The sequence below is a fragment of the Hydra vulgaris genome, chromosome 11, assembly GCF_038396675.1.
Source record: "Hydra vulgaris chromosome 11, alternate assembly HydraT2T_AEP".
In the NCBI taxonomy this organism is placed as follows: domain Eukaryota; kingdom Metazoa; phylum Cnidaria; class Hydrozoa; order Anthoathecata; family Hydridae; genus Hydra; species Hydra vulgaris.
The window spans coordinates 45396119-45417664 of record NC_088930.1 but is presented as its reverse complement, the minus strand read 5'-3'; the positions used below and the strand labels follow the sequence as shown (position 1 = coordinate 45417664).

General features: G+C 26.7%; 1 protein-coding gene across 1 annotated transcript; it reads right to left on the bottom strand.

The window, feature by feature from the left end:
• Positions 1-16805: 16805 nt before the first annotated feature.
• LOC136087060 (uncharacterized) lies at positions 16806-18422 on the bottom strand. The gene has a single exon (XM_065809566.1). It carries the CDS (start codon positions 18420-18422, stop codon positions 16806-16808), a length of 1617 nt encoding a protein of 538 aa, XP_065665638.1.
• Between the last annotated feature and the right edge of the window lie 3124 nt (positions 18423-21546).

Sequence of the window (21546 nt, the reverse complement as noted above, 5' to 3'; positions counted from 1 at the left end):
TGTCTCTAAACAGTTACACAGTTATTTCTCAAAATTGAAAAAATGCAGCACTTGTATATAAAGAAATTAAATTAGCATTATTTGGTTGTGCTCGTTTTGTCCGATACTGTATATTATATATATATATATATATATATATATATATATATATATATATATATATATATATATATATATATATATATATATATATATATATATATATATATATATATATATATATATATATATATATATATATATATATATATATATATATATATATATATATATATATATATATATATATATATATATATATATATATATATATATATTAGTAAGCTGTTTGAACAAGGCTTTTTAAATTCTATTAATTTTATTTTGGAAATGATTTCATATTAATTTATGTATGATGGACGGTTCATAACTATAAAATTTAACTGCTGAGATTTTATTTTTCCTAAGTGATTGTTGTAACTAGTATACGAACACAGATTATATTTTTTGGAACAAATACAAAAATGTTCAAAAATAGTATCTGTAATGAATTAATTTTTTCAGAATCTAGGACCATAATGCCATTTATCACTCGAGCCAGTTTTGCATACCTATTTAATAAGTTAATTGCTTTACAATGCAAAGAGCAATAAATTTTAAATTAAACGAAGGGGATAAAAACATTTGCACATGAATGTTCTATTAAATTCAAATCAGGGTCCTTTGAAGGCTATTTTCAAACGTTTATGCCACTTTTATCAAAAAAGTTATTAGTTATTTTAGAATTGTGTTTCGGATCATTGTCTAGTTGAAACAAAAAACTGTTTTCGAATCTAAGTTTTGAATAAGAAATTTTTAAATTTTGTTTCAATATATATTTTTATAAAATTCAGCATTTTTTGTTTCATCAATAAATTCTAGTTCACCAACACCATTTTACCACACACAACCCCATAAAACTACACTTCAAGCGCCATGTTTAACTGTACTTCTCATGCAGCTCAAATAAAAAGCTTCGCCCCTCTTTTGTGCACCATCATATTTTTTTTAAGTTAAATTTGGATTCATCAGACCAAAGACCTTTTTTCCAAAATGATAGTGGCATTAAATAATTTAATGACTTAAATTTTTAAATAACTTTTTTACAAAACTCATTCTTCTAATTCATATTATTTTTTGTTAAGAATGGTTTTTCACGAGTGGATGTATATTCACTGAACCCTGTTTTGTAAATCCGGTTTCTAATTGACGTAAGTGATATTAAAATCCGGTTAAGTTTTTCAGATGATTTGCTATATATTTTTTTATCATTCATTAAATTTCTCTATCATCTCTTGGAGTTGTCTTAAGCCTCGTCCTGTTAATGCATGGTACTAATTTCAAATGGTTCCTATTGGTGGTATTTCTTTACAATGGCTCCTATTGTTGTAAATGAAATATTTGTAAGTTTTTCAACTTTTTTATAAGTATTACTTTGTTTAACCAAAACTGAAACAAGTTTTCTTTGAGTTGTATTTAATATTTACTTTTGGGTGCCATACGATTTGATGAGTAGAGTTTTTAATGTCTTTTTATTTTCAAAAATGTTATTAATTGATAAAAAAAAAATTCTAAAAATATAAATTCAATTGGTATTTCATAAGTTAAAAATGTTATAGACATAAATTTTCATACCAAGTTATCCATAAAACAATTTTCTACAATTAATTTATGTGCATTATTACTTGTTTAAGAAAAAAAAGCAAATATTGTATTCCAAAAAAACTATTTTGTATTTTTACTAAAAAATTATAAATAAGAAATAGTCATATTAAATTTTAAAAATCATTGCTTCAATTATTTTTAATACTTATCAAATTGAAAACAAGTTTTTGCAAAATAAAATGCAAAAATTGCTTTATACTTAAAGTCACTGCGTTAGTTTAAATGCAGTACATTTATGGTCACGCACGGAAGTCACGCAATTTTTTAATTTCGTGTAGTTATTTTAAATTGCTTGTAAGTATTTTAATTGAAATATTATACTTCTACAACTCATATTTAATATATTTTCAATGAGAAATAGATGTCATCAAATATTTCTAGCTAGAGTATAGCATGTTGAAAAATATTGTATATTTTTTAAACTATTTCGGCATTAACACACAAAACAATAAAATGATAATAATATATACATTTAAACATTCAGGTAGCGTAATATATATAGTGTTGTGACCAAAACTAAAAATTGTAACTAACTTAACTAAAAAAACCGTAACTAAAATTACCCAACTAACTTTTTAGTCTAACTAAAATTAGTCGACTAACTTTTTAGTCTCACTAAATTTAGTCGACTAACTTTTTAGTCTAACTAAAATTAGTCGACTAACTTTTTAGTCTAACTAAATTTAGTCGACTAACTTTTTAGCGTAACTAAATTTAGTCGACTAACTTTTTAGTCTAACAAAATTTAGTCGACTAACTTTTTAGTCTAACTAAAACTAGTCGGCTAACTTTTTAGCGTAAATAAATTAGTCGACTAACTTTTTAGTCTAACTAAAATTAGTCGACTAACTTTTTAGTCTAACTAAATTTAGTCAACTAACTTTTTGGCGTAACTAAAATTAGTCGACTAACTTTTTAGTTTAACTAAATTTAGTCAACTAACTTTTTGGCGTAACTAAAATTAGTCGACTAACTTTTTAGCGTAAATAAATTAGTCGACTAACTTTTTAGCGTAACTAAATTTAGTCGACTAACTTTTTAGTCTAACTAAATTTAGTCGACTAACTTTTTAGCGTAACTAAATTTAGTCGACTAACTTTTTAGCGTAACTAAAATTAGTCGATTAAAACAACCTTCAGTACTAAAAACTAAATAACCTAAGAAGCCATGAATATTTCACACACGATGGCACATTATTGTGGCGGTTGAATGTCCCAAATATGGTTCATAGGGGCACGTCAAATCAAATTCGTAACGTATTAAATCAACTTTGATTATTAGAATTTTGTCCCAGCTCTGAGACAACTACCAATGCGGTTGTTGCAACTGTTTATAAACACCCAATGGGCACGGAATCTAAAAAAGGCACCCTTTGAACGTTTAATTAACATTCTGCAGTTTAATTTAACGTCTAATTCGGGGTTGGGAAAGCCAACTTGTTGGGGGTATTTTTGTTCTCACGCTCCAATCACCGCAATTTTTTTGAGAAACATTTTCATTTGACTTAACAACATTCTTGATTTTTTTTTGACTTAATTAATTATTTTTTTTGACTTAATTAATTAATTTTTTTGACTTAATTAATTAATTTGACTTAACAACATTCGCACGATGCCTAAAAGTGTCATATCTGAAACATCAAAAAAATCCTGCCCACGCCGCTGGTAAAGCAATATACGAAAAATAAAATTTTCGCAAGAATCACAAGCGAAAAGAAACTTGCTAATCGATTCATTTCGAAAGAAGATTTTTGAAACCTACCGAAAGGACTCAGTTAAAAAATAATATCAGTTTTTTACTTCATAAAAATTTGCATGCGCGATAATTGACACTTATGAGTAATGAGCTTTTAATTACTTAGTTCATTGAACGGATTTTTTTAAATGGAACATTTTAATCTTGTTTTTATGACGAATTTCAAGTTTTCTTCCGTAAGTGACCGTTCTTCAAGTGGATTTATCGAAAATTTTCCTTTCGAAATAAATTTTTTGATCATTATTTGAAAAAACAAACTAGTAAAAATTTAATATGTTGCTATACTGAAGATAAAGTTTCATTACAAACAGTTTGATATATACAGATATTTTATTTTCACATTTCTTGCAGTTAGGCGAATAAACTTCCTTTATAGATTTCGAAACGTAGTTATTAAAAGCGCTCATTTCTCAAGTGCTACTTCCGAAAGTGAAACTTTTGGAAGTTTTGGAAGAGCATTATTTGAAATAGCAACTTACGAAAGTCTAATTTTCAGAAGTATTATTTGCGAAAGTTACTTTGACATATTTTAATGCTTCTATATATTCGTTACGAATAAAAATAAATACTAATTGACAATTAGTATTTATTTTTATTCGTAACGAATATATAGAAGCATCAAAATTTGTCAAAGTAACTTTCGCAAATAATATAGTATTACAATTAGTAATTGTATATACCCTTTTGAAAGATTTTTTTACAGAAATCTTTGAAATCTTTCGGTTAACAACCCTATTTCAAAGGCCTAAAATAGCAACATAGGAAAAATTATCCCAGATAAGTAACATTCCTAAAATTGGATTTAATTATACATTGCCTATAAATTTTCATTTTCATATTAGTGATATATAGTATTGGAGCCAGCGAGAAGGGAAGGTGGTGTTGGGGGTATGACACTCACTATCTATTACCATGGAACTATAAGAGATGGACGTGCAACCTATTGTTTTACATCAAAGAGGCCGCAGAAATTAGCGAGCCATGCGAGTTTCCGACAAACTCTAAATTTTCACCCGTCAACAAAAAAATCTATTAAAATGGCTGCCCTTAGTTTTTAAACAGAAACTCTGATCACGTGGTATTAGTTTAAATTTTATAGCATTTGTTTAATAAGACTGTTCAGGATAAGTAACTACTTCACGTGTTGACAAATTACTAAACAAATTACACCAAGGAAAAGGAAATCAGTTGTCGGCACGAACAGATTTTCATCATTTTTCCAAGATAAACATTTGTAAATTTGGGAACTTTTTTCGTGTAAACAAAGTTCCATCAATAATAAAATAGATCTGTAAAGATAATTTTAATTTAAATTTCATCAATAATAAAATAGATCTGTAAAGATAATTAGTTCCATCAATAATAAAATAGATCTGTAAAGATAATTATAATTTAAAAAAGTAAAGCGAAAAGTAAAAATGCTTAAATAAAATTTTTAGTCAAGGTCTGGTTTCATGCAACTCCTTGGTCCTTCATTCACCAGCCTTAGTTTTGTGTATTTTTTGAGTATTATTTCCGATATGTCGCCATTTTTTGCCTCGACAACTCTATAAGCTCCATAATATATATTCCACTGAGCATTGTTTTTTAGTAGGTGTATTTTCTAATGGGCTTTTTTATAACTCGTTTGATAATGCAAAACCTTTTAAAAAGTTATTCAAGTTAGTCAAGGCACATAATAACCCATTTGTTTTTGTCAAATAAAAATTAGTTTATATATAGCTGGTAAATCATGCTATGTTAATATTAAATACTTAGTTATTCTTGCGGTTTGCCATAAATTGGTTTGCTAAATTCTTTAAAACTGTGACAAATTATTTTTTTCTTTATTGTATTTATATTCATTTTATGTACACTCTAAAAAAACTAACGCCAAAATAACAAAAAAAATATAACGCCAGAGTTGAGCAAATATAACGCCAGTTATCCGTTATATTAGCGTTATATTGGCGTTATATTGCCGTTATATTGGTGTTATTTTGGCGTTAGTTTTATCCGTTATATTTGCTCAACTCTGGCGTTATATTGGCGTTATATTGAAGAGATGACCTAACGGCAAATGCGTTATATTTGGCGTTATATTTATTATACTGATACTACTTTTACGAGCACATTAAAAAATAAGAACAAAAACGTTTTAAGATAATAATCACTATATAAATAATTTAATTTACTATGATCAGTTAAATTATTATTTTATTTTCAGTTAAATTATTGTTATATGTATTGGTTGTGAACATATAGAAATGTAATAAAATTAGTAAAATAAATTAAAAAATAATTGCAACAGTGTCTAAAGTTTACATATACAATTTATAAGCATTTAAAAAATGTATAATATATAACCTTAAAATTGGGTACAAGATGTTGACACCACTCAAAATTACAAAACGAAAAAAGATAACCAATATATATCATGTGTGTTTTATAATATATTTTCATTTAATTGATCATTTATAAGTATTTTAAAAAGGTATAACCTTACCATTGTTACTTGATTTTGATGCCACTAAATAAAGGTAAGATATATATTAAAAAGGTATAATATATATTAATTTGAACAGTTGTTTATAATTATTTTTCAAAGATATAACATTACTATAGCTTCTAAGTGTCGATGCCACTAAAGATATAAAATTAAAAGAATAATAAGCAAATGACACCTTAATAATTTATCGAATATAAACTCGTATTGAAAAGATACATGTACCTTTAAATGCTACTAAATGCTGTTGCCACTAAAGGTTACAAAATAAAAAGAACAATAATTTAAAAAAGGCATCTTCTTTTACGAAGTCATTTATAATCATTTTGAAAAGATACAACCTTATCATTGCTAACAGATATCAATGCCATTAAAGACTGCAAAATACAAAAAATAACAAGAAAAAAAACATCTTCAAAATGTCATTTATAATGATTTTAAAAGACATCATCGGTAAGATTATCATTGAAAAAACACATTATAAAATAGGGTATAACATAAAATCATAAACATTTTAATGGTTATTTACAGATATTTCGAAAAGATATACCTTTATCATTGCTACTGATGTCACAATTGCCATTGATATCACTCATAAATAAAAGAAAGAAAACAGGCAGACAACCTCATCAAAATATATGGATTATATACTTACAGTGAAAAGATACTTGTGACTTATAGTACCAGATGTTGATCCGTCAGTAATAAATGTTGCAGCCACTAAATAACACAAATTAAAAATTTGTATAATATTTATTAATTTAAATAAATTATAATAATTTTTCGAAAATATAACATTACCATGGCTACTAAGTGTCGATGCAACTTAAGAATTTAAAATAAAAAGTTTAAGATGCAAATAACACCTTAATAGTTTATGGAATACAAACTCGTGTAGAAACATACATGCAGCTTTACCACTAGTGCTAAATGCTGTTGGCACTAAAGATTACAAACTAAAATGAGCAATAAAAAAAGATATCTTCTCATACTAAGTCATTTGTATCATTTTATTTATGATTTCCTTATATCATTTATATGTCATAACAATCATTTTTGATAAGATATAACCTAACCATTGCTAACAGATGTCATTAAAGACTACAAAATAGAAAAGATAAAAAGCACAAAATTATCTTCAAAATGTTTAATTTAATTGGTTTTTTACAACTATTTTGAAAAGATATAACTTTACCATTGCTACTAGATGTTGATGCCACTAATAAATACAAAAAAACAAACAAGTAAACAACCCCTTTAAAATTTATTGAGAATATACTTGTAGTGAAAAAATACATGTAACTTTACCACTGGTACCAGATGTTGATAATACTTGAATCTGTATAATAAAAAAGTTGATAATTAAATGACACTTTTAAAATTTATGAAATGTTTACTCATACTGAAAAGATAAGTGTAACTTTACCACTGATACAAAATGTTGTTGCTAACTAAAGATTATTAAAAATAATTAATTTAATTTAAAAAGTTAATTTAAAAAGTCATTGAAACTAATTATAAAAAGATGTAATATATAACATTATTATTGGAACAAGATATTATTCCCACTAAAAAATACACTTTTTTAATAAAATGTACTATATAACCGAACCAATAACATCTGCAGACACAGGTACTATTTTTAGGGTTATAAAGTTTTTATATTCATTAATTATTAGTATTTAGTAAAACAAAAGCATAAATAATATCACACACACAGACACAAACACACACACACAGATATAGTTTGGAGTCAATGAAAAATCTTTTCTTCAAAGCTATATTTATTATTTTACAAGGTCATACACGTTATGGTTTATTAAAATTTTTAGGACTTTCGTAAGTAATTTTAATCAAATTTAATTATAAAATAATGTGAAGTTTTTTTTTTTTTTAGATATTATCAGTTTTGAACATTTGTCAACAATATTATAACAAAAACTCAAAGACCAAAAACAATATTAAGACTAATTAAAAGAAATTAATCACATTCTTAATTATAAGCTATTGATTTGTAGCACATACCTTGATACAGCCTTTGATTTGTACGGATATTTAACTTTTAAGATGGTTTCTTGGAAAATCCCGAGTAATTGGGCAAAACAAGATGGATAAGATAAATCTTTAAGATAATAAACTGCTACAATAGCAGCTAAAACCTCTTCCATGCATGTTAATTGAGAACTACATAATTCTTCTCCAGCTCGTGAACGAATACCATAAAAAAAATCATTTATCACTACCTGTGGTCCATACAATGAGGGCAGAGTAAGTTCCGCATCAATGCTATCAGACTAAAGGAAAAAAATAGAAATGTTTATGTATTTTATATAAAATAAACATGTAATTAATAATTTTGGTAACCAAATATGAAACTTATACTTTATTTTGTTAAAAGGTCAGGTACAACCAAAAATAAAACATATTAATAAGATAACAAAGAAACTTTCTTTTTTTTTTTTAATTCACCTCCTCAAGGCTGAGAAGGCCACTGCAGATGAGGAGGCTACTTAATAGTGGTTATAACCCTCTCTCAACTCTATAACTCTGAAACACAAACCTTGACGAACAAGGCTGTTGCGCAGAAAAACAAGTTGAGTGCGGTTACTACCAGGGATGTGGTGAGGATCAAACTCGGAACCTCTTGCTTATGAAACGAGTGCTTTACCACTACACCATTACCGCATTTTAACTTATTTTTACTTACATGTGATAACAAAAAAAGAACATCTTTGCTTTTTTTAGAAATAAACATTTTTTGCAGTTCCATTATGCTTGAAACAACATTCACATTATCACTAAATGCGGCCTTAAGAAACCATCTAGAATTAGTAACAATACTTTCATGTTGGGGAAAAAACCTTTTAAATTCTTCAATAAGAAGAGATGGAGCTATTCGAAGTCTATGCGGAATTTGATCAAATATTTGATGATGAAATAGGCTTCTGTTGAGGATGCTCAATACAGCAACAGATGGAACAGCTTTTGCAAGTTCATTCTGTAATAAAAATAATATAAATAATTAATAGTTCAGTAACATTTAAAAAAAAAAGATATCATTGATTAAAATAGTACTTTGGCTATCAATAACATCTTTTGTATCAATACAGAAAATAAAACAATTGTAAACTAACTGTTAATACCTTGAGCTCTAACTCAGCTTCAGTTATTGATAAAACTGGTTCAGCAAGTGTCACAATATCTTTGATGGCTAAACTATTATTCCCTCTAGCTAGTTGTAAAAATTTTGGGGAACTTTCATTCATCTTAGACCATCTTTGTTGACGGAGATTGTTGCTTATCTGCCGAAATAATGGTTCCTAAATACAGAAATAATGGTTCCTAAAACATAGGCTTAAACCAAATACAATTATTAAACAGTTATCCTTTTTTCATCAAATCTAATCATTGTAATTCCATAATCAATTGTTTTGTTCAAAACAAGCTCAACAAAAAAAACTACCAACACAATGGAAACCTCACAAATTAACCAATCAAAATCAATGAAAAATTCCTAAACAATCTATGGAGACTACATAATGTTGTTACATTGGATGTGTGCTTTATTTTATAAACCAACAAGTCAGACACAAATTTATTAATAAACGCAAGTTAAGTTGGTGAATGTGAATGACAGAAAACAATATATAAAAGCTATTTCAGGCCTTGTCTTAAGCGTTTTAAGCAATTTACATACACATTAAACTATTTTAAGCAGTAAGAAACTTCGGTTGAGCAGTTTTTTTGTTATTATTATTATTAACAAAAAATTTTATTATTATTAATACATTTTTTATAAAATGAAAGAGTTACAACAAGAAAAAAGTATGTGGAAAATTACTTATAAAAAACATACCCATTCATCCTTGAACTCAGGATAGAGGTTTCTTAAAGTAGTCTTGAGTCGCGAGAAGAACTCTCTGTTACCAAATGGGTCATTGCCAGTCACCTTTAATGCTGAAAATTGAGTAAGAGCATTCTTTAGTTCTTTCATAACATAAACGTTATTAACTCCATTGAGCAATTCTATAATTGGCTTAGAAAAATAAGTTAACAGAAGATCCACATCCGATTGAGGAAGTTTGACTTTAGACATCTAAAAATATCCTAATTTTAAAACATTATAAACAAGAACTTTTCAATCTCAACATTAAAAAGTAAAATAACAACATCAGAAAATAGTAAAAAAGTCATTTTTTACAGCAATATTTTATGTATCACATATAAGTGAAAAAAAAAATTGTTTATAACATTTAACAATACAACTTTTTACTGTAAAACTTTAAGTTGAGTTTATTAAAAAGTTGGAAGCCAGAGAGTTACTCGATAAAATGTTTCATAATCCTAGATTAATACTAGTATCTTATTCAACATGTTAGTAGATTTAGCACAATTAATTTTGGTTGTACTATTTTTATATATAAAGAATATCTAACTATCCATCATAATAAAGTCATCTAGTCTATAACACTATAAAACGTATAAACTTTTATTCAACCATTTAAACTTCTATAAGTGGTTTAAAAACTAAATCTATCAAAATATATTAAAATCTAAATTTATTAAAAGATTTTATATTTCTTTATCGCCATTATTATCTAATAATTACAAAATAAATAAAACAGAGTTTTAGTATTCCTAATATTTATTATTATTTAGCTTTTAGTGTATATATAAACTCTTTTTAAAAACTTTAATGAAGATTGGTTTAAAATGATCTTGAACAGTCTTAAAGATAATAAATTCCACCAATTTTATTGTATTTGCTGATTTGAAACACTAGTAAAAGATAAATTTGGAATACCAAGTGGAAATACAAGGATGACATCATCAACTGATAGTGTAATTGTGCACCATGGAAACTGTAAATTCTCAGGAACTACAATATTCCTTGAAGAAAATGCAGGCAATCTGCAGGTGGAATAAACGTTAAAATGCACAATGTTTAACTTGATTGTTTCAAAGTGTCTCTTTCCAGATTTTGATATTATTTTAGTGATTTGATGGAAAATAAGCTGGTCATTTTCAAAAACAGTTATAACTGATCCAATTTTATATAAAATGCCATCAATTTTCGCACTTTGTATTGCTCCTGACATATATTTTAACTCATCCTCCTCACAATAAATATCAGTTTTAATCATACCTATTGAATTAAAAAATTGTGCAGTGGTGTTTGCTATCATTGCCTTACATGCTGTGTATGGAATGTTCTTAAAGTTAAAATGTCGATAATTTTTAACCACTTGATGTTTTCGCTCAAAAGCCATGCACATGTGCTCTCTTAATGGTCCTGATGTAGATGCCTGAACTGGATAGTGTTTTAGGAAATGAAGCTTTGGTATAAATCTAAGAGGATATAAACCCAAAAATAGTTCATGATGCACAGCAATGATTTCTTTTAAATCAGTAAGATATTTTTCTGATATCATTGGAGACATACATAGCTGAACTATTTGTATCAACTTTAGCAAGCATTTAAGATGTTCATTATGAGGTAAAATATTTTTCAATAAAAAAAAAGGTAAAACTCTTGTGAGAGTCAGTATTTGACCACTTCCAAAACTTCCTTTAATTTTACATGTTTTTAAAATTAGACCAGGTTTTTCAATCCCAACTGGATAGATAAATGATTGTAGCCATGTATTTAGTGATGATACTGTTATAAAATTACTTTTAACTGCATATGCAAGAAACAGTTCTAACTGAAGAGGAACAACACCTTCTAAAAGATCGTGCATAGGGTCAAATAAAATTTGTTTGGTTACATCAAATAATGGAATTGATAAAAGCACACTTGAAGAGGATATCCCATAATATTTTGACCACTTAATTCTATCTTTAGGTCTTAGTCCAGAATCTAACTCTTTTAATCTAATTAAATGTTCTTTTAAATCACGTATAGAACATTGCTCGTGTCTAGTATTTGCATACATCTCCCCTCTAGTTGAATTACACACTCTGCAGCACCTAACAGTCTTCCTGCTAAAGCCTTCTTTAAATCCACCAATGGCATTTGCAGCTAATGAATCACCAGAAAAATAACACAACTCACCTGTTATTACTTTAGGAACTCCTAATACTGTTAACTCTATCCCTGTCATAAGTTTTGACATCACATCAAAAAAATCACATAACAGCTCACAAAGGAAACACTGTCTTTCACCATCTTGCTACCTGTAAATGCTAAAGGAAATATGGTTGATGTTCTGCCACGGTATTTTGCAGGAATATTAAGAATTTGAAAATACATTGCCCAAAGTTTGTGTTTAGATCGAGCTTTACCAATTGGATTTGTGATACCGAGATCATCACAGTAAATAGCTATACTAATTTTATGATCAATAAATTTAGCAATCTCAGGAGATTGAAGTAAAAAAGACAATGTGTCTAAAAATGGTACAATACAACCTTGTTTCTTCAGTCCAACAGATTTAACTAAAGGCATTTTGAATACTTTCACAAAATACTTCTCACGACAATTTTGAGATGATAAAATTTCACAGCAAGATTTTAGTTTAGAAACATTAATATCTGGCACTGACAGCATTTCCTTTAGATGCAAAAAAAGTGAATCTAAAATGTTTTGAGCACACCTGTGCTTACCTTGAAGATGCAAAGCTAATGCTCCTAAGTAATCGTCAGGTACTTGATATTCTTCTACTTCTTCAATTATTTCAACATCAAGACTATTTTCTACAAGTGCTGAACATTGCTCGGTATGCTTTTGAAATCCATCAAGTGTCTTAAACTTTGAAAAACATATATCGCAAATAATAGAAGCTTTGTTTCCATGAATTTGTAAGTGATTCTTCATCAAACAATACCTAAAAGTCGTAAAAGTACAGCAATTACATTTATATGAAAATACCTTCCGTTTTGAACTTAAAGTATCTGTCAACTTTTTGGTATTTGAAGATAAATTTGCTGTTGAACATGGTTGATCTTGTTTTTTGGTGACATCAATTGGGGTTGCAAAATTGATTTGAACTGATGGAGTTGATGGAAAAGGAACAGGAGAAAAATCATTAAGGCGTCTTTGCTTGCGACTATTAATATCTTCAGAAAAAATATCGTTGTTTTGTAATTCATTAAGAAAGCTGAATGACGTGGAGCATGATGATTGAAGATCAGAATGAGAACCTGAAGATTGAGATGGAGATTGGTTGTTAAAGGTATCTGTTTGTTGGATGTCGACCACAAACTCCAGTGATTGTTCATTTAATAATGCATTAAAATTTGTTTTATTAACTGGGCATCCAAGCCATTTCAAACCAATAATTTCAATGACTTTGAATGTCAGACAAACTAAGAAATATAATTATATATATATATATACATATATATATATATATATATATATATATATATATATATATATATATATATATATATATATATATATATATATATATACATATATATGTATATATATATATGTATATATATATATGTATATATATATATATGTATATATATATATATATATATATATATATGTATATATATATATATATATATATATATATATATATATATATATATATATATATATATATATATATATATATATATATATATATATATATATATATATATGTATATATATATATGTATATATATATATATTTTATATATATATTTATGTATATATATATATATATATTTACATATATATTTATAAAAAATATATATATACATATATATATATATATAAAATATATATATATACATATATATATATATATATGTATATATATATGTATATATATATATATATGTATATATATATATATGTATATATATATATATATATATATATGTATATATATATGTAAATATATATATGTATATATATATATTTTATATATATATTTATGTATATATATATATATATTTACATATATATTTATAAAAAATATATATATACATATATATATATATAAAATATATATATATACATATATATATACATATATATATATATATTATATATATATATATATATATATATATATATATATATATATATATATATATATATATATATATATATATAACCCATATGTACATACATTTATATAAGCCATATGTATGTCTATTACAAATTATATTATTACATACAATAATTGTATCTATAATTTATAATATATGTAAATACATATAAGTTATTGATATAACAACACAAATACTTACTTTGTTGAACAAACGCAAACAAATCGGAACTCGCCACAACTATTTCGCTACGATTTTTATAAGTAACTTTTATAGCTTTCATATTTTTCTTATTTTAAATATATAACTCTTATATTTATTAAACTTTATTATTATATTTATTTATTAATATAGTTATCACTTCAGAGATTCTTTTCAAGCGTTTGGATGAAGAACAGCCTAAGAACGAAAAAATATAACGCATAAAATAAGGAATAAATATAACGGATAAATATAACGGATGAATACATCGGATAGACTTTACCATTTGTAGGGAATTGATCAAGCATACAGAAATTATGACGCACACAAAAAAATATAACGCCAATATACCGCCAATATAACGCCAATGTAACGGATAGTGTTTACTTTTTTCAAAATCATCCTTTATATTGGCGTTAGTTTTTTTAGAGTGTATGAGTTATTTATCCTTAACTGTATATATTTCTGTTGTTAAACATAAAAATAAAAAATTCTATAACATTCATAAACAATAAGTCTACAGCAATGTAGTAGATGGTGTAGTTCCCTGGACATGAAACCAATATTCTCTAAGTAGCTACAAAACTAGTTGATATTTTGTATTATTTGTTATATCTCTAGTTATACATGTACTAAAGTAGTTAAGTAAATGATCTCAATTTCTATATTATTATCAGTGTTATTTCTTAAAATATAAGGAATATCTAGCTATATAAAATTAAACTTAAAATCTGATTCTATTGTAGCCGTTCTTGACGATTTTTTTATTAGTCAAATAAACATATGTAACTTATATCATTGTATAGAGCTTGACTTGACTTAAAAAACGAGGGGTCATTCGGCCTTTGAAGTTAAGCGGATCTAAAGTTATTGAATTTTTTGTAGTGCAATAATTGATGATTTTTTGACGAAAGGTATAGGGCTTGAGTATGGAAAATTTGCATTGTTATGGCACCGAAAATTTGCATTATGTCACGCAAAATCAAAACAAAAAACGTCATAAAATATGCGAAGGAAGATAGTTATATATATATACATAGTTTCTATATACAAATCCTTAGAACCTATTCTTCAAGAAAACATAAATAAATACTTGTTATAAAAAGAGGAAAGAGTAAACTTGCAATTTCCACCTGGACACTTTTAAAAAACACTTTTTTTTTTCTATAAAAATAAACCTTGAAGTTTTGAAACGCTAAGAACTAAAAATTTATGTATAAAAGTTAAAAAGTGTGCACATTCCATTTGATTCGTCATCCCTTTTTTAATGTATACGGAAAGTTTTATAAAAATTGGATGTGTTTTGGTACTAAGGAATCCTAACCTCTAAAAGCTTTGTTTTAAAAAAATGTTCCCGCTTCGAGCTTTTTTCTTAAAAGTGGTCTTAAGATATGGATAAAATTTAAATGAAGCCATATAAACCATAGTACTTTCTATATATGACTGGAAAGAGGTTGAGTAACACTAATTGATGCAAAAAACCTTAAGGTGTTTGCTTAAGCATACAAAAAGATATAAGAGAGTAAAGTTCATGAAAGTTACGTACGGACGGACAAATAAGCACGGAATTGCGCTTAAATTGGTTGGCGTATTTAGGTTATGTTTGTTACAATTTAAGTACATTTAAGCTTCGGCAATTTATTTATTCTAAAATGCATACCAAATGTTAAACGTATTAATAGAGTTTTCAAAATGCAAAACATTTAATAGCATTTACCGAGAGGCTCATCGTCCGCATTTAAAAATGCAACTTCCGCAATTAAATCGTGTAAAACTGTAAAATAAACATTCTGTTAAATGGCAGCGGTCGCTTTATCAAACCAGAAAATTTCTTATCACTTTTTAATTACTTAAAAAATGCAGAACATCTATCATTTTAAAGTACATTTTCACTTTTTGTTAAAAAAAAATTAAGTTACGATATATTTTTCCCAAAATAGTGTTGTTTTTTTTGTATCAAAAATTTAATTTTTAGTCGTATATAAACTCATTTAATTATATTAAATATGGCTGTATACTTGGCAGCAGCAATTTTTGGCTTTAAATTGCTTCAAGCTGGAGTAGATAGTTTGTTAGAAAATAAGAGTTTTAGCGTGAAAAGTAAGATCTAAAGTTAACTAGGAGCAATCTTATTTAAAAAGTAAGTTTGAAATATCAACTTAAATGAACCGCATTTAAGACGCCATTTTTTGTAGAATTATAAAGAAAAGGTAAGGTTAATGAAATCATTCATTATGAAATATAAACTTGGGTGGGTCATAATTAATACATGAAAATGTAAAATACATTTACAAATGTAAAAAAACTTAAATTTAAATAACAGAATCGGGAAGACTTGCTACGTTCATATTTTGCACTTAGTTTTATAGTCTAATTAAGCCATTGGTTTTTCTAAAAACAAAATTGAAAATCGGATAATGATACTTTGCAAAAAATTGCGATAATTGTAGCCTGGAAACATAAAAGCCCTCAAGTTTCTGGGGTCCCCCCCCCCTGTCCCAAACATGAGAGCAACAACTTTATAAAATCATTTTTTAAACATGTTGCAACCTTGTTTGATTGTTTTTAAAACAAAACAGTTCAAGTTCTAAATTTAAGAGTTTTTATTGAAGAACAATAAAATAAATTCAAAAATAATTATTACAACAAGATATTTCCGTATTACATTGATTAAATTGCACCAATTTTAAACCAAATTAAAAAATTCCAAATTTTCGTACAAAAACATCAACATTTGAAAACATTCAGCCGTCATCCTGTTTCGCTTAGCATACAAATTGTTTAATGCATCAGAAAAAAGGCGCTCACTTGGTGCACTGGTAGCAGGTGTACATAAAATCATCGTTGAAATGCAATACAATATTGGAAAAACATATTGATTTTGATGCCAAAACTCTAAAACATTTTGTTCGTGCACTGACAATCTTATATATTCACTGATTTCTTTTTTTAAATCTAAGGTTACATTTTTGTCACTATCACTTCCGGAATCATCTTCTTCATCCTCAAATGACAACTTAAATTTTTTTGATTCCTTTGTGACCTTTTTAATTGGAATTATTTCACCAACTCTTTTTGAGAGATAAAAATCTGACAAAAATTCTTTCACAATTTTTAAATATTTCTTTTTTTCGTACTTTTCAAAGAATTGAAAACTTTTATAATTTGGATCCAAAAAAGTGGCACACAATAAAAAGGAATTATTCTCTAATTCATATGAATCTTTGTAAGTTTGTAAAGATTCTAACAAATGTGATTTCAATATTACAATTAAAGGAGGAGTCTCACTTTTATTCTTACTCAGCTGCTTCTCAAGGTACTTTATACTTGGAATAATTAAAGAACACGTTGCATACCTATCGCCAGATAGTAAAACACTTACTTGATTAAAGCTTAATAAAGCATTTACCGTTTCTTTTAAGTTAACCATTTCATCTTCATCGAGTAAATATTTTCTCATATCTTTGTATTGTTGTTTCGAATTAAAGATATCTTTTACGTAGGAGTGAAGCTTAAGCATTCGCTCTGCCATGAGAAACGTAGAGTGCCAACGAGTTTTCACATCTTGAATCAAATGAAGTATGTGATTTTTTTCGACACCTTGTCGTGTTTGACTTTCCTCTAATAAATCATTAAGTTGAGAAGAATGATTGAAAGATGTAACAATTTTCCTGCACTTAGTTAATGTTCTTGCAATGAAAAAGAATTTAGACGAAGTATCTTTTTCACCTTCTTCAACTAAATCTATGACATTTTTAACAACTAATTGCAAAACATGTCCCATGCATCTTATTGGTTGAATGTTTAAACAAACTTTTAAAGAATTTAGACAGTTGCGTACGTTACTGGCGTTGTCTGATACTATACTCATTATTTTATCATCTACTTTAAACTTTTCTACGATTTTTAGCAAAGCCTCTTTTAAATTATCTGCATCATGGCGGCCATTAAGGTATGCAAAGCCCAAACAAAAACTGATGAAATTTGTTTTGTCAGAAATGAAATGTGCAGTTGCAGATATATAACTATAGTTTTGACAGGACGTCCATCCGTCAGTAGTAATAGATAAAACTTTAATTGATAATAATTTTGATTTCAAAAGTTCAACTTTTTCTCGATATAAATCAGTTAAAAGAGATCTTAACTTTTTTCGGCAAGGCACTTTATACTTTGGATTTAAACACAAAACAAATTCTTTAAATGCACTACTTTCTACCAACATAAATGGAAGACAACAGGCAATAATGAAAATTAAAAGAGCTCTATCAATCTTATCGCTAACTTCTTTTGACAAGCCACTCATAGTTCGTTTTTTTTTTCGGCGTTATTATTTTGTGATCATGTTCAAGATCTAATATAATCTAATATACTCTTTGATGTTTTACAAGAGTACTTTTTAGGTCTGTTACTATTACATTGATTGCATATCCATTTTGATGTTTCCTCATCGATTGAGTAATATTCGTATGTAGTTTTAGCTGCTTCTTCAATGGACTGAGCATCAACTTCAATTTCTGTTTGACCGGATAAAAAACTTGAACTTCTTTCGCTATCGTTATGATCTGCAGGGTTTTGTTCATCTATAGTCTTTCTTTTATCCAATCTTTTCTTCGTCAGATTCATCAAATCAGATATTGGAGCAGCATATTCAATTGGAGAAGACGTATTATTTTTCGACATAGTTTAAAAATGCAATTTCTTAAAGTAAATTTAAATATATATTTGAGAATAACGGTTTATCTAATATATAGCGGGAAACCATTACTTTGAGGTGTCAGTTAAGACATTCCTTAAATTTTGTTGTGTTGAGAAATTATATGAACATAATATGAATTAAGACAAATAAATCAATTTAAAGACATTCATTAAAATTTATTGTTTTTAAGAAATTTAAAATACGTAATATAATTTGTGACAATTAGGTAATAAAAATGTTTTGTTTGTACCTAGTATTGCCCCACATTTTCTTTCATTGAATTAAATAAAAATTGGTTTGTTAGTAGAACAACTCCGCCAAAAACAGCTGATACTTTATACCGAATACATAATTAGTTATAAGCATTTTAATAATAATTAAAAAAAAAATAAAAATTGAGAGTTGAACAAGATATATATTCAATTACACAATATAGAAATAATAAAAAACATTAATTGCGTAACAAATTGTTACGCAATTAATGTTTTTTATTATTTCTATATTGTGTAATTGTTACTAACAACTACAATCATATTGTCGTCACTGTAAAAACTGCGTTTTAGAACTGCGAGTGTAGAACAAAATAAATTAGGTATTATTACCTCAAAAAATGATTGCTGGTATTATATAAAAGAAATCCGAAAAAGCTTCTGCATACAACACATTTCAAAAATATGGCACCATTTTTTTTTCTAATAGTTTAAGGTTCACTTTAATTAGAAATTGAGATTTCAATCTCAATTTCTAATTAAAGCGATTTAAATCCAGATTTAAACCGCTTTTCATTGAAAGTTACTTAGTAATAAGGGGGGAGTAATTGGATACAGTTTTTTTACTATTACAAAACTCCAAGTGTATATCTCGCAAACTTAGGAAAAAAAAATTTTCTCCAAAAACTTGAAAAACTCTGAAAATCAACTTTGAAATAGATGCCATGGAGATCTAAATTGTAACTTACAGCAATTTGTTATTAAAAAAATGGCGCTCAAACCACTTCACAACTAACACATAACAAGATTTAAAAAAAGTATTTTTTGGGTAAAAGTAACAATATATTTTTCTCAAATTAAAAAATTAGTCGACTAAATTTAGTCAAACTAAAAAGTTAGTCGACTAATTTTAGTTACGCTAAAAAGTTAGTCGACTAAATTTAGTTAGACTAAAAAGTTAGTCGACTAAATTTAGTTAGACTAAAAAATTAGTCGACTAAACTTAGTTAGACTAAAAAGTTAGTCGACTAATTTATTTACGCTAAAATGTTGGTCGACTAATTTTAGTTACGCTAAAAAGTTAGTCGACTAATTTTAGTTACGCTAAAAAGTTAGTCGACTAAATTTAGTTAGACTAAAAAGTTAGTCGACTAAATTTAGTTAGACTAAAAAGTTAGTCGACTAAATTTTGTTAGACTAAAAAGTTAGTCGACTAAATTTAGTTACGCTAAAAAGTTAGTCGACTAAATTTAGTTAGACTAAAAAGTTAGTCGACTAAATTCAGTTAGACTAAAAAGTTAGTCGACTAATTTTAGTTAGACTAAAAAGTTAGTCGACTAAATTTAGTTAGACTAAAACTAACCTTAACTCCCACCCCTAGTAATATATGATAAAACTATCTTTATAACTGTTCTTTAAGAAAATCATAATAGTATGCATATCGTCACTTACAACATATATTCACGAACAAATGTATTAAAAAATAGATTTGTTCATGAATATATTTTTTTCAAAAAAAAAATATTTTCATGAACAAAAAATAGTATTTAAATTTTCGACTTAAGCGATGTTGTAAGCTAAGGAACGATATTGCTTTTAGTCCCAACTTCCAATAAAACAATGAAAAATACAAAATCACACACAGAAATGGAAATGACCTTTTTAGAAAACGTCGTTATTTTTAAGTCTACGTTTTTAGGGAACGTACTAATTTTAAATGAAGATATTATTTAATAAAATAAAGACTTACTAAAGCTGTTTAAATCATAAAAGCCAATATTACTGGAAATATCTTCATATCCACATGACTTGTTACGTTTAGATTCAGTATTTGCTGTATTAAATTCAATTTTAGTAATCTTTTCATTGTTTATACAAATAGTGGATATCATTCCTAAAAAATAAGCAAATGTTTTAATTGTTTGCGCAATATTAGAAAGATGAGGGGCATTAACCAAATATTTGTTAAAATCTTGACATATATTTTTTTCACTTATTATAATTTTTTTTTTAAATTAGTTTATGTGGTAAGAAGGCGTGTTTCTTGTTTTTGTAATGATGTAATGATGTAATGATGTAGTGATGTAATGATGGAATGATGTAATGATGTAATGATGTAATGATGTAATGATGTAATGATAGAATGATGTAATAATGGAATGATGGAATGATGGAATGATGGAGGAGTTATTAACTAAGTCTTTAGAAATCAATTTTAAAAGAGTTGAAAACTTTGATGACAAGTTTCTCATATTGAATATTGAGTTTATAATATTAAAACTGGTAATGGGGCTGTCCATTAATTACGTCAATAGTTTTGCTAACAATTTTTACCTCCCTGCCCTTGTCAACAAATTGTCAAACTTCCAGAGACCTTCCTTAAAAAATAAGGTCAATATTCAATTATACCCCCACCCCCTCCCACAAAAAAAAGTTTAAATGGAAAAAAAAAATCAAACTATTTAGAGAACCATCTTAAATTACAAATGTTTGCTCTGAACAAAAAGTAAAAGGTGTAGAAA